This window comes from Pogona vitticeps, chromosome 6 (assembly GCF_051106095.1).
Source record: "Pogona vitticeps strain Pit_001003342236 chromosome 6, PviZW2.1, whole genome shotgun sequence".
Classification (NCBI taxonomy): Eukaryota; Metazoa; Chordata; class Lepidosauria; order Squamata; family Agamidae; genus Pogona; species Pogona vitticeps.
The window spans coordinates 118,131,075-118,145,433 of NC_135788.1; the positions used below are offsets into that span (position 1 = coordinate 118,131,075).

Here is a 14,359-nt window from a genome sequence, read left to right on the forward strand (position 1 = left end):
GTATTTCAAGTATTTGAAAAGTGTTATCCTGTCTCCTCTCAGTCTTCTTTTCTCAAGGATAAACAAGGGCAATTCTTTCCGTCTTTCCTCCTAGGGCTTGGTCCCTTGATTGTCCTTGTTGCCCTCCTCTAAACTTGCTCCAATTTGGTAGCATCTTTCTTAAGGTGTGGCATCCAGAACTTGACAGTCATCTAGATGAGACCTCACAAGTGCTGAATAGAGGCGGACTAGTCCCTCACGTGATTTGGAATCTGTAGTTCTATTTAATGCATACTAAGGTGCAGCCCCATTTTCCATCAAGTCAATCTCCTTCTCTCTTTCTTCCCTTCCAAGAGAAAACAAAAGCACATAATTTCCCACCTGCCTCTTTATGCAGATGCACCCAAAAGACATCGGATTAGTTCTGCGAGTATTGTTTTATGTTGGCCTTTTAAAACCGTCAACAATGATCCCAACATTCTGTTACTCTCTCCTTCCAAGAACATTCAACCTGAATCACAGAGCATTCTCCAGAGTTTTAGCCATCCCTCAGCTAGCTGTTGTCTTCTGTGACCAAGAACTGGTAGATGGAATAAAGTTACCGTGCAATGGGAAACAAGTTCTCTTACATTTGTGATGCCACCAACCCTCAACACCGTCAGGAATTCCTACCTTGCTTCAAATTTGCCTGAATCTAGTCTTGGATTGTGCACTCATCATATTTTATACAGTCATCCTGTTAAGTACTGATCAGCTATTTAGTGAAGGGTTATCGTTTCCCGCGTAGTCCTTCTGTAATGACCTAAAAGAGGCTCCCCGTAGAGCGGAAAGGTGTGTTAATCCATAAAAGCCATTTCGGGCACAGCAGACAATTATGCTTTTTTTACTCAGCTTGAAGAAAGCCGTAAGCTCAGCTGGTGGTGCCAGTGTCTCATTTGACCCTGTCTTCTTTCTTCTCCGTTATTTCGATAAGGATGGAACAAAGTTAGCCATCTTAAAGTTACTCGTCCTTTTCCACTTTGATCTCAACGAAAGAGCTGAGGTCGGGACAAAAGCTTTTGTGGCTAGGTGGGTGAGAGGGTGTGGCGGCCCCGGCTTCTTCCTCTTGAAAATGGGGATTATAGAGATGCAGGGGCAGAAGTTGAGCTTCGGCAGAGGGCAGGCGGTCCGAAGGCGGCCCATAGACCCGGTTGGCTTTGGTGCCATGCTTGGAGTTGGCATCAAGCCGGTAGCAGAGCTGAGTGAGGGGAGCGGCTCGAAAGCGTGGGGGGCGTGCCACCCACACCCCTGGCTCGCTCAGGCTGTCCTCCTCGTCGGACATAAGCTCTTCCGTCACATTTTGCCATATGCGTTGCTCTTCAGGACCGAGCAAGCGCGCCATCCCGGAACGGTTTGCAAAAAGCTAAAGGGTAAGATGAAAGAGAACCTAATCAGTCATTCTAGTGATATCACCTCCTCCCCTGCCATGATTAGCCCCTTGCATTCTTTATGCTCTTATTTTGTCTTCCCTTTTCCTTATGTTTATACGCCACACTTCTCATTGATTAAAGGATTCAAGGCGGCTTGCAGAATTAAGAGAGACAAAGTTAAAAGCCAAATAATTAATCGGTACAATATTTTTTAAAAAGCATTAAACAAGTATCATGTTAAAACTCACAACAAGAATAATATGAACAACAGATAAAACAGAATAAAAATGCTCCGTTTTGAAAAAAAAATCACCAATCATTGAAAGGAAAGGCTGCCTGCTTGTGGAAGGGCAGCAAAGATGGGGCCAGGCCGGCCTCCAGTGGGAGGGAGTTCCAGAGTCTGGGAGCAGCCACAGAGAAGGCCCTGTCCTATGCCCCTACCAAGCACACCTAGGTGGGTGGTGGGACCGAGAGGAAGGCCTCCCCGGATAATCTCAATACCCAGGCAGGCCCATATTTTGCCATTTTATCTACCCCTAATGTTGGAGGGTTACAGAACTGTGCCTTCACTCGGGCCTGAAGGAATTACAGCTGGTGAGCCCAACGTCGCCCTCAAGCTATGGCTGGACCCCCAACTGCCATCATCCCCAGCCAGATCTTGCAGGAGCTACAGCCCACCAAAGAGGACAGCCTCTTTAAACCTGCAGCCTGTTCCAGCAATGTGTGCAAATCAGAGCTCTCCCTTGCCCCGCTATCTGACAGGTGAGCTCAAGCATAAGCTCTCCAGCAGAAAGCCAGCACATGCTGTTCTATGGATGGCCGTTTATAATGCAAACATGTCTTGGCAGCCAAAGGCTGATGGCTCATTTGCTCCGCTCCCACCTGGATCTCAGCTCCCCTCTTTGCGAAGGTGATTCCCTAGTGCTACTCCCGGGGAGGTCTCAGAGACCACAGCTCCGGCTTGAGACAGGCTTCATTTTTCTTTCCTTTTAAAGGAAGACTAGCTCTGCTTTGATAAATGAGATTGCAAAACAAGTGGGATGCAGACATAATGATCCAGTATCGTCTTATTACTCTCTCATTTTTATAAAAAGGATTTTTCCGTTTTCAGTAAAGCCGGACTAAATTTGGCGGGAGCCACCTCCAAGTGATACGCACAAGATCCGGCAAGCTGGTGAAATGCTGATCAGAAGAAAAATGTTTATGATTATTTTAACCATCTTCACCAAGTCTTGATCTACAGACCCTTGACTCCATTTTCCCCCCTCTTGCTGTCCAACGCTATGTGTATTTACTCTGAAGTTAACTTCACCCTGTTCAATGGAACTTACGGTACTTCCAAATCTTAACGAGACTGTAGTATTTGGACATTTTCACATGCAGGGACCTTCTATAAAGCAGATTTCACTAAAGTCTTTTAAAATATATTTTTCTACCTTAAACACTGAAGAGAAGTTAAAATATTCTGATGCCTTAAGACAAACAAATGTGTTTCAAATGTGAGCTTTCAAGGATAACAATGTACTTCTTGAGAGAGTGGCTCCTAATCCGTGAAAAAAATCAGACTAAAATTAATCTGTTAGTTTTAAAGGTGCCACAAACACGTTTGTTTACTCATACTTAGGGTGCAATCAGATTTCTGGAAAGGCAGGTACCTCATTGCACTGAAAAGGGTCGTTTTAACAGGAGCAATCTCCCTCGAATCAACCCTTCCATCTGCAGGGAAATCACTGCAGCCCAGCCTCAGAATTGGTCCTTTGAAATCAGCGACTCATGCCAGGCATGACTGAGTTAAATCTCACTCCTTTCAGTGATTCTATTGGAAGCATAACTGGATTCATCTCAATGGGACTTACTCCCAAGTCAATGGGTATGCCCATCTCTATTCCCAGCCTTAGGTAACCCAGATGTTCATGGACTGCAATTTCTATAAAGCCCAGCCAGCACAGCTGGTGGTGAAGGCTTCTGGGAATGGCGGTACAAGAACATCTGGATTATCCAAGGTTGGAAACCAATGGTGTATAAAATTCCACTCTTATAGTACAAACAGAACAGTAAAATCTATTTCTGGGTACGCTTGAGTAGGATCATACCTTATTATCTGCATTACATGCCATCAAGCTGATTCTGATTTACGTTAGCCTTAGTAGGGTGAGATGTTTAAAAAATGGTTTCACCAGTGTCACCCCCACCCACCAGTGAATTTCCACGGCTGATTGGTGGCTTGAACCCAGGTCTCCTAAGTCCTAGTCCAGCATTCTGTTTGCTAACCACATTAGCTCTTTTAAGATCATACTACACAAATGGAATAACACTGCACCCACTGTTTCCTAAATCTTTGGACATAACACTTCCATTTTTAGACCACGCTTTTGTACCTCTTCTTTACAATTATCTAACTCCTTTTAATCAAAAAGAAAAAGTTTATATTTTAAAGTTAAACATAAAGAAACATAATTAAAAGTTTTGTTAAATTAAAAATAAGGACAATTCCCCCCCCCCCCGAACATCCCTAAATTACAGTAACAGTATCTATTACAGAAATGGGTTCAAATTCACCAAAATAAAATCTCACTGTCTTGCACCCTCTTCCTTGGAATATATTTACACCCATCAACGGGGTGATCCCTGCTTTCATTTTGAGAATGAAAAGTATACACAGAAAAAAACGTAGTTAAAACGAAGTGCAAGCAGTCAAATGAAAAACGTTATAAAAATGAAAAAAATAAGACAGGTACACATTACATTATGGATAAAATCCTGTTCCATAGGTTGTGATAAAAGGAATTCCAAGAGGGACTTAGGACCTTGGGGAAGGAGGGAGGGGGAATCAGAAATATTTTATTTCCAAAAAGAAAAATTACTGCAGACAATGACATCATCATCCTTATGCGATGTAACTTATGGAACAGGATTTGAGCTACTGAAAAACAGAGGGGTTCCTGCTAAATTGAATGCAGGCTATACTTTATGTAAAAAAACGGACAGAATATATTTGTAATGGTTTGAGTTTTTACACATTTCATAGCATTTGTAATTTCAGCAGCAAAAGCCTGCCTGTCAAGGTAGCATAACATCTTATAATAAGTTTCACTGCAGCCACCGATGACTTTATCTGTTTAAGAGACTTGTTTCTTTGAAAGGGAAACTAATGATACCTTTTCCTTTTCAGGGTGATGTTTAAATGTTTTGTTCCTTTACAAATGACCCGAAATGAAACCAATGAATAATTATGGTAGTGGGGTGGTTTTTGTTTGTTTGCTTGCTTGCTTGCTTGTTTGGTGTTATCATACTGTGGTCCTCTTCAAATAATAAATGCAGAGAGGTGCTCCTCGGTAGAGATGGGTATGAAGCACCAGTGTTGCAGTTCGCGCCGGTTCGTTTCTTCTGCCCTGCCTCCTCTAGCTAGCACCTCCCTGCCCCGCCTCCTCTAACTAGCACCTACTCAAAAACAGCATCCAGAGGAGGCGGGGCAGGGAAGCCGGGGATGCTTACCTCTGTAATAGGCGGTAAGCAGCTGAACCCGCTTGGCCGCTGAACAAACCACCACGAACAGCCAAACCAGCACTTCATGCCCATCTCTACCTTGTTCTCAAGTCGTGCCTTACTCGATAGCGTCTACTACGAAGTTTCTTCTCCTCCTTCTCCTTCAGTCCTTTGAAAGGGTTGAGGGAATTACGATACTCTCGGCGTTTGGTCAAAAAGTAGGCCACGCAAGCACCTATCGGGGGGAAAAAGTAGATGAGTGAGGATCACAAGCTTGGGAAACAGAAACCAGGCCCAGAGGATATTACATTTGTGTGTGTATATAAACAACCAACATTTCAGATATCATCAAGAGAGAACATACTAAAGAGATATGGTTATTTTCAATACTGGGAGGGAGAGGGAAGAAACCATCCCCAAAATAATTATTTTTGTTTCATTTTCAATCAAACGCAAAGCTGCCTTTTGAAAAAAGGATTATGGATGAAGGAGAGAAAGGCTTCTGTCCTGGCTATGTTCCAGCAATAGAAAAGAAAAGAAAAGGCACAGCATTTTTTATCCACCTCCTCCTTACCTTTTAGTTCCTTGTCAGTATAATTATGGTGATTCGATACCAATTCGTGTTTCAGTTTTTCCAGCAAGAATTTCACTACGGAGATATTCCACGAAGACTTGATGCTACAAGAGAGGGAATTAAGGGGCAAAGGGTGAACATGGGAACATCTCCATACACCTGGCATCTTCTGCAAGTGAGACCTTCTCTCTGACAAAATTTTAGGCTGAGTGAAACAAGGGAATGGAAGAAGACTAGACCGGATTTCCCCATTTGGGATAACACAAATATTGCCATTCAGACTAAGTACATTCATTTAGAAATAAAACCCAATACAGAATCTGAAATGGAATTTGCCAACCAGGAAGTGTGTTTATGATTGCAGTCTTGGCAGTCATTTTTGTGCCTGTTTACTTTGAAGTAAGGACCTCTGAATGCAACCTCAATCAAACGGACGACTGTTCTGCGTGAAGCTAACACCACTTGGTTCTGTATTTATTCGTGCTGATTCTAATCATCACTCCACCCATACTTACATATTTAAAAGAAATGGGGGAAGAGCAGGAAGGAAATTTCAGGGATGGCCGGAGCCAAAGGCAAAAACATTGGACAAAAACACCAGTTTAATTAACCTTGAGTTTTAGCTTAGAGCATTAGGAGATACCAGCTTTTAAAAAGAGTATTTCACTAATTTATCTTTCAAAGAGGAGGGCTTCAAAAATGTATTTTATTTTTGGATTACAATTACTGGAATACTATGGTAGCTGGAAGATTTGGGAAACTGTTTTCCAGAAAAGTAACTTTCTGTAACTGTGCCTGGGAACAAGTCCTGTGAAGGCTGTAGTTTGGCTTAATTATATAACTATTATATCTGATTTTTTTAAAAAAATGTTGGTGTTATTGTTTTATTGTAAACTGCCCAGAGTGGCCTGCCAGCCAGATGGGCGGTATAGAAGGCAAATAAATAAATACAGTAGATGAATAAATAATTGTGTGCGACCAAAATGTCACACCGGCAAATTACACTTGCCAGTATGATATTGGCCTCTATAGCAAAAAGCCAAGCAAAACGCCTTGTGGCACCTTTAAAACAAACAGATCCATTTCTATGTGAGCTTTCACAGATTACAATTCCACGCCTTTGTATCAAAAGGGCTGTGGTCCATTAAAGCTCACAATGAAGTAAGTCTATTCATTTTAAAAAGGATGGCTTTTTGTTTTGTTTTTCTTAACGCATGCTGAGACGGACTAAGACAGTTAATTTTGGAAAATGAATTGCAAGTGTTATGTACAGTGGTGCCTTGCTAGACAATGATAATCCGTTCCACTGAAACTGCTGTTTAGCGAAATCATCGTCTAGCGAAAAGCATTTCCCCATTGGAATGCATTGAAACCTGTTTAATGCGTTCCAATGGGGAAGAATCGTCGCTGTCTAGCAAAGATCGGCCATAGGAAAGCCGCTTTGCGAACCGCCGATCAGCTATTTAAATAGCTGTCTTGCGAAGCTTAGGTCCCAAAAACACCCGTTTTGCGAGCGCGGAGGGAGTTGTCAAAATCATCGTCTAGTGAAAATCGGTTTGCGAAGCAGGGACCAAACATTGTTCAGCGAAATTCCCCCATAGGAATCACTGTTTTGCGAATCGCTATAGCGATCGCAAAAAGTCAATGTCTAGTGAAAAAAAAGTCATGCCAGGTGACTGTCTAGTGAGGCACCACTGTATAGAACTGCATCGCACAAGGCCTTAATGATCAGGAATAGGGAAGCTTGAAATTGCAGGCTATTCCTGCTTATATTAGGAAGAATGTGAAAGGTATTTGGTGCCATTATTGATTGTACAGAAAAGGCTGTTTTGATCCATGCAGCTTCTCCACCCACTGCAGCAGAGTGTAGAGAAGAACCGTATTTCCAGTTCTTTCCAGACCAAGCCGACGAAAACTCACCTCTCCGAACCATCAAACCTCTTATCGTTGGTGATGTGGTTGTGAACGTTATGGACCAGTTTCTAGGTGGGAAAAAGAACCGAGATAAAGATATGAGGCTTGAGGGTAACTCTACAAATGCCAAGCTATTAAGACAGAGCAGCTTGTCCTTGGTAGTTAATTAAAACAAGCTTTGCAGTGCCTGAGCTTACTGGCTGTATGCCAAGTTCTCTGCAAGAAAGGAATGGATACAAGGGCCACTCACTGAAAGGACCAGGTCCCTCTTGCGCCTGGCGTTCTTCTGCCCACTACTTCGGCTCCGACAAGGAAGGCTGGCAAAGCCCAAAGAGAAACGGGGCTCCCCGTGTATAGAATCCTCCAGGGTGGTGCTGTTCGGAGAGACCTCTGGGCAGGAGAGGGGATCATCCAGGGATGGCAGAGCAGCCTGGGGAGGGATCTGGGGGGCAGGAGATGAAGGCGTGGCGTAAACCGGTTGTATGGAGTCATCTACCGTCTGGGATTCTTCTGATGCCTGAGGAGAGAATAAAAAACTTGTAACTGCTGGGTAGCTCCGTGGCTGTGGAGCCATCGAGTTTGGGAGTTCAATTCCCCCACTGTGTGTCTCCTTGACAAGGGCTGGACTGGATGATCTCACAGGGCCCCTTCCAGCTCTACAGTTCTAAGATTCTGATCATGATGATTGAGACCAGATGCTGCGGTTCTTGTTGCCTTGGGCTTTTTTTTTTTTAAGGAGAAAGGCGGGATATAAATACATTCAATAAACAAACAATCCCTCTTTTTAGTCCTACAGCTCTGCTTCAACCAGTAGCCCCCCCTTTTTTTTCTGCACAGAGACTTCCATTTTGTCTCTGCTGGGTTACTCTTTTCATGAAGTTGCTGTAACCGTCCTAAGTACCTTTACAAAAAGGAGAGGCAGGTGGAAAATCCTGGTTTGTTGTTCTTGGTTTTTTTTATGAAATTGTTCTGTGTCACAAATGTAAAACCTCCAACGGCTAGGCAACGGATTTGGTTTTTAAATCCTTTCTCTCTCTCTCTCTGCCTGCCTCAAAGAGCACCAGAGGCTGAAAGGGAGCTTTGTATATGGTCCCTGAAACCATTTGAGGACGACCCGCTAGGATTTCTCCCACTCTCTGCCAATACCCTTAACGCCCAGAAGCCGCTCGGAGCGGACTCCGGTGTCACGCTTACACCGGCGGGCACGCTTCTGCTCTCGCCGTACCCCCTCGACCCCAGGGCACCACAGCAGAAGAGAGCTTGGCGCGACTCCCAGAATGCCTCTCTCCGGAGCAGGTTCTTGGCAGAGAAGGCGAGAGAGGCCATCAAAAATTCATGATGCCATCTGTGCCTGACCGGAGGGACACGGCGACCGTCTGTAGTGTGTGGGGTGGGATGGGGCAAGAAATCCTTGACCTACACACCCCACCAGGACCTCCAGATTCCAGCAGCCCAGGCGAGAAACTCAGGCGTCCTGGGGGTGGTCCTGACCCGGTGGCGGCTCCCAGCTGCCTCAGCTCTTCAATGACCACCTGGACGCCATTTCTGAGGCCTTCAGCCTCTGGCTCTTCGTCCTCTTCCAAGTCATGGTTTTGTTGACACTCCTCAGAGACACACGGAGGGCTGCCTTTGAGGGCCGCAGGTACCCCCCGGCGCAAGGCTCCCATTTCCTCTTCCAGCCGCTTCAGGGCTTCGTTGTTCGCCTTAGCCAGGCTCAGGGCCACCTCCGCGAGACCGACGGCCTTTTCCACCCGTTGGTAGATGACGTGGAGGAGCTGGTCCGAAGACTGGACCGCCAGCCCAGTCCCGGTCACCGTGATAGGGGTGCCTGGCGGGGACGGGGGCGGAGGGGCGGCCGTCGGAGTCCCCGGCTCTTGTTTGCAGGTACAGCAGCAACGTTTTGCATCCTTGGGGGGCGAGAACAAGATGGTGGCACTGAACGACATGATGGCGCAGGAACTGAGGAGGGCTTTCAAAAGCCCATAGTCTTAAGAGAAGGCAAGACCAACTCCGGAGCTGGTAATGCAGAAAAGCAGATGTCTGCAGAGGTTACAAGATTTTAAGGAAAATAAAAGTGTGTGTGTGTGTGTGAACCTTTATTATTTTATATACAGTACCATATTCTAGGGAGCAGTTGTGTCAGGAAGGATCTGAACAAGTCTCTCTCTCTCTCTGAACATCCCAGTTTCTTCCATTTAGGCTCCTGCTGGGTATATAATTCTGTCCCAGTCCTCTGCAACTCATGTGGAAGCTGAAGCCAGAAGTAGGGCAACTCACTTGATACCCACTCGCATGCATTCTGACATCAAATGCGCGCTCTCCGCTTAAGGTCAAGCATCCTGTCGGTATCTTGCTCTCCCTGTACACTCGAATCTGTATCAAGTCACAGCTGGGCTCTTTCGAATCTGACTCCAAGTGAGGAAGGAAGACCTCCTGACCCTCCAGATGTTAGATAGATCGTAGCTCCCGTCATGCTTTACCACCGGCTGGAGCTACCTTCAGAGTGCGAACTCTGAAACATAGGCCTCTCTCTGCTTCCCTGCTTCTACCTTTGTCCTGACCCACTGCGATAAAAATCAACAAAGGCAGAATTGAATACAGTAGTGCCTTTTCTTTGCTTGCACCCCGTTGGAGGTCCTCTCCAGTTCCTCAAACTCTGTATTCTCAAAGGCTTTCACGGCCGGGATCTGATGGTGGTTGTGGGTTTTTCGGGCTCTTTGGCCGTGTTCTGAAGGTTATTCTTCCTGACGTTTCGCCAGTCTCTGTGGCTGGCATCTCCAGAGGACAGGAGTAGGAATACTCAGCCATCCAACAAACTGCAACAGAGCACGGACAGAGTTCCTACCCACAACAACCATCCTCAAACTCTCTTGCTAGAACTAGTCTCTTGAGTGAACTCAGCTCTGGCCTAGTGTGGCTCCAGCTTTGGAAAGCTGGCTTAAATTTGCAGTGGAAGGAGAATCCTTGAAAAAAAAAACAAAGCTTTTTGCACCCTAAGTCGAAACTCGCAAGGGAACTGAACCTTTGCAAAGAAGTTTGGCTTTGAAAAAAAAATGCATGCTGGGGTCTGGCAGAGCACGTCTTCCGCAAACAGCATCCCCCGAAGCAAAGCTGTTCTAGCCCCTCCACCACTTGGCCCTGGTCGTGGTAGAGACGGAGGCTGCAGTAAAGGCAGGCTACCCAAGGAAGGGGAGTGCCTGCAATCCGCTCTCCTTGGCATTTATTAGAGACGCCTTGCTTCCCTCCCTCCCTCTTTGGTTGCAAAGGAAGGGAAAGGCACGTCTTGCTTTTGCATCATTTAAATCCCGCGCGCCCAGGGCGGGAAATACGCCCGGGATTGGCTCGCCTCGCGCTCTGGGCGGGAGCGGCGACGGATTCGAATCCTGCGCGCCGCAACCGGCGTGTGCAGCGCAGGCGAGCCAGGCAGAGGCGAGCCGTGTACGAAGCGAGCCGGGCTCCCCCCGCTCCGCGCCTCTTTTCTCCGATTGGCTCACGTCGAGGGGCAGGGGGCAGCCGATTGGTCGCCCGCTGTGGAGCCTTCGCCCTCCCGCCCCGCCCGAGGATGAGGCGAAAGGGAGGGGGAAAAAAGAACCCAGGCGGAGAAGGGGGCTCTTTGAGGAGTTCTGTGAGGCCGGGAGCTTTTTCATGGCCGCCTTTGCCGAGCAGGCGAGGCGAAAAGGTTTTTTCCTTTTCACGACCTCGCCTCTAAAGACAGTCCATGATATGAAGGCCTCCGCCGGTTCAAACAGAATAAGTCCCCCCCCCCCAAGTGGCTATCTGGACAGAATGTCATGACCAAATCGTGTTTTTAAAAAATAAATAATTAAAAAAAAAAACCTCTGAAATAATTATAAAACGCTGGTGAAATTTCAACCATTAGCACATCACCCTAATAATTCAAAAAAAAAAAAAAAAACCCACGTTGCCCTCCAGGAGAAGTTCTGTCAGGATGCTTCAAAATGGCTGACCAGGGCCAAGGTCACCCCAAGACGCCCCCCAAGGCCAATGGCTGCCCTTAGCTGAAGGTCATTCAGACAAGACCAGGGTCCTCAGAACACATCCCGCCCCTTATTTTCAGAGACTACTAAAGGTGTCAAGTCCATCTTCAAAAGGATAGCGCCTTGCCTTTGGCTACAATTTCCCCACACGAATTTGCCCCCTAAAAAAAAACATCTTTGTGAAACCTAAAGGCCTTCACAACGGTCTTGGGAGGACACCAGCTTGTAGTTTTAGAAGAGGTCGCTGCGATGTGAGTCTGCCATCCTGATCAGGACAAAACAATTAAAAAAAAAAAAAGGCAACTACAACAAAAATGGCACAAAGTAGGGTGGACTGGTTCAGTCCGCTTCATTACACGCCGGCAGTGCCAAGGGTTACCCAGAATTTCAGGTACCAGGAAACGCGTGTACACGGATAACACCTCTTGCAACGTGACAAAATGGCCTTGAATGGAACAGAGCGGATCTCGTGATAAATGTGTTTGCCTTTAAGATGCCGCAACCCCCTGATGGTTTTGCTGCAACAAAACTCAGCTATTCTTCTGAAACTCAGCAACCCACATTCATTTATTGCTTTTCTTAAAATTGTTCATTTATCATTCAGCTATTGTGCTTCAAAAAAATAAATAAATTACAGGCCTCCCCTTGTTTCTGAAATGCCTTATACTAGACCCCACAGCCCCAATATTACAGATCTTCCAGTTTATTAGTCCAAAGGTCTGCACACCATGGCTATGCAAGTCTTATTACCCTTTAAGTGATCTGGGCTTCTAATAGCTTTCTTTATGGCTGGGCTAACTTATATCCAGATTGGCTACTATCATTCCTACTCACTTCTGCTTACTAAGACAGATGAGAAAAGCGGGGCAAAAGAAACCCACCATTCTGAGGCTTTTTTGTTTTAGCCCTCCTGGTTATGTGAACAAAAGAATGATTAATGCGTATTAATGCAGATGCCACCCCACATGATATCAAGTAAGCCCCTGTAAGTCTCTGCCATCGTCTTGTACAAACAAAAGCAAGATTAAATGGAGACAAGAGGCGGTACACTTGATTAAACGTCCCACGCAAATCCTCACACTACACCTCTACAAGCCTCGGCATGTCAACACACCCTGTGTACGCCTAATTGACATATTCATACCCTCAACTCCTTGCTCATATTTTTTTTTTGCACGTTTTCCTCCAAACAGCCTGTCCACCTTCATACCATCACAAAGAGATCATCGCATCATTTCACACCAGAATAAGCAACCTGGAATGACTCCCAATTATTATTCGCCGCCACCGCTAATTCTGATTAGAATCTTCGTTTCCTGGCCCAGTAAAACACAAGGCGGTTTTCTCCCGCTTCATAAAAGCCCCGTGGAACAATTCAAATGTTCGGAGGAGCAGCTCCATCAGTGGGATCTGGAGGGCTCCAAATGCCCCACACCTTTGCACACTTGCAGCATGTACACCTCTCTGTGCCTTTCTCCCCTCACTATCGCCATGCGCACAAACCCACATCGCCACTTCAAGCCGGCATGTGCATACATCTTTCCTGTCAAGTACGTCCCACTCTCCTGCTTCTTCCCTCCCTCGTTCTGTCACGTACCACCCTCCAACCTGTCGGTATATTTCCCTGGCAAGGCCAAATAAACCAGGGACGCTTGGGGTCCTTCCAACCCCTCCTTTTTGTCTTTCCCAGCTCCCCACCACCACCCCTACACCCTCCATGCCATCCCCACTCCCCTACCCCACATCCTTGGGAAAAGGATACTGGAAGGTCGTGCAGTTCTTTGTATTCGTGTGTGTGCAAAAAGGGGAGGATGTGCACCCTGCTGCCAGCCGCCACACCTCCCCCCCCCCCGTGCTCCCCCCCTTCTGCCCTGATTGGCCAATCTCCTGCACGCACACAAACACACACCAAAGCTGCACACGCATTCCTGAGCAGGGCCCCAGCAGGGGACACGGAGAGAGCAGCTGGGCACTGCCTGTTTTCCTCCCTCCTAGACATGTACAATCAGGCCGCTTGGTATATTCCTTCTCTCCCTGCCACAGCTCCAGTCCATCCATCCATTGATCCTGGTCACCCTTTGCTTAAACATTCATGATTTTTGTTTCTCCTGTTTTTCTAGATGCTTCACGCAAACCTCCTAACCTTTCCATTCCTTCTGGTGCGATTTCCACCCAACGTGGTTCATACACACTAAAGGTTTGTGCCATGCGTATATGTGAACACAAAGCTTTCCCCTTTTTGCCCTGTTTCTGTTGTTTTTTTCTGGCAAACTTTCCCTTTCCTTCATGGCTGGGGATGGGGCATCTCTACACATTTAATCCCACCCTTTAAAAAATTTCTTTCCATTACCCCTGCCACCCGCATTACTAAGCACAGAGGACAGATCAGAGGGAAGAAAATGCACTTATCCAGGATTGCCCTTCTTTCTATGAAACAACACCTCCATCTTGGCCTGCCTGGTTCCTTCCATTCCGGCTGCCCTGAAGCTTGCAATAACCTTTTCCATTCACATTAGGTTCCATACGCTGCACACATAGTCTTTGCATCAGCTGGGTGGGAATCAAAGAATGCAACAGTGCATAAAACTATGGTACTTTGGAGAAGTCCACACGGTGAGGGGGCCAGAATGGGTTAATACCCGCATGTACAGTACTTTTGTGAACACAAGAGGGAAGCCCTGTCAAACTATTTGTCTTATTAAACGTGTGTTGAGAGGAGATGGAGAAGAGGCTATCCAGAAAAGTGACATTTGTCAGAGAGAGGAAGAAACCATTCACGAATCATTTGACCAAACCCAACCCCCCGCCCCTCATCCTTCATTACCACAGATGTGTTCACTCTGGAGCCTGTGGGAATAGCTGACCTTCTGCTGCTTCTTTTTTGGAAACAAACTTTCAAGAGACATTTATCTCCCAAGCTCCTATGCCCAATCATTCACACCCACACAGCCTGCCAGTGTGTTTTCCTCTCCAGGGTCCGTCTCTCTTGGCAAGGGTCC

General features: G+C 46.3%; 1 protein-coding gene across 2 annotated transcripts; it reads right to left on the minus strand.

Annotated features, from left to right (window-relative positions):
• Positions 1–240: 240 nt before the first annotated feature.
• On the minus strand, positions 241–13,681 carry C6H14orf93 (chromosome 6 C14orf93 homolog). 2 transcript variants are annotated; one of them, XM_078378292.1, is made up of 7 exons: positions 13,123–13,205; positions 8,787–9,402; positions 7,613–7,879; positions 7,369–7,430; positions 5,449–5,552; positions 4,997–5,109; positions 241–1,381 (listed from the first exon to the last, which is right to left on the minus strand). In XM_078378292.1, exons 2-7 carry the CDS (start codon positions 9,306–9,308, stop codon positions 980–982), a joined length of 1,470 nt encoding a protein of 489 aa, XP_078234418.1. In that variant the 5' UTR covers positions 9,309–9,402; positions 13,123–13,205; the 3' UTR covers positions 241–979. The 2 variants fall into 2 exon arrangements, with proteins under 2 accessions (XP_078234418.1, XP_078234419.1); XM_078378293.1 differs by lacking the exon at positions 8,787–9,402 and having other exon boundaries at positions 13,099–13,681.
• Between the last annotated feature and the right edge of the window lie 678 nt (positions 13,682–14,359).

Excerpts from the sequence above, each read along its gene's own strand:
- C6H14orf93 (XM_078378292.1), bottom strand. The coding sequence starts at position 9,308 with ATGTCGTTCAGTGCCACCATCTTGTTCTCGCCCCCCAAGGATGCAAAA. Across the intron at positions 5,553-7,368 it reads AGGTTTGATGGTTCGGAGAG|CATCAAGTCTTCGTGGAATA; the intron begins GTGAGTTTTCGT and ends CCTCTCTTGTAG. Across the intron at positions 5,110-5,448 it reads TACTGACAAGGAACTAAAAG|GTGCTTGCGTGGCCTACTTT; the intron begins GTAAGGAGGAGG and ends TCCCCCCGATAG.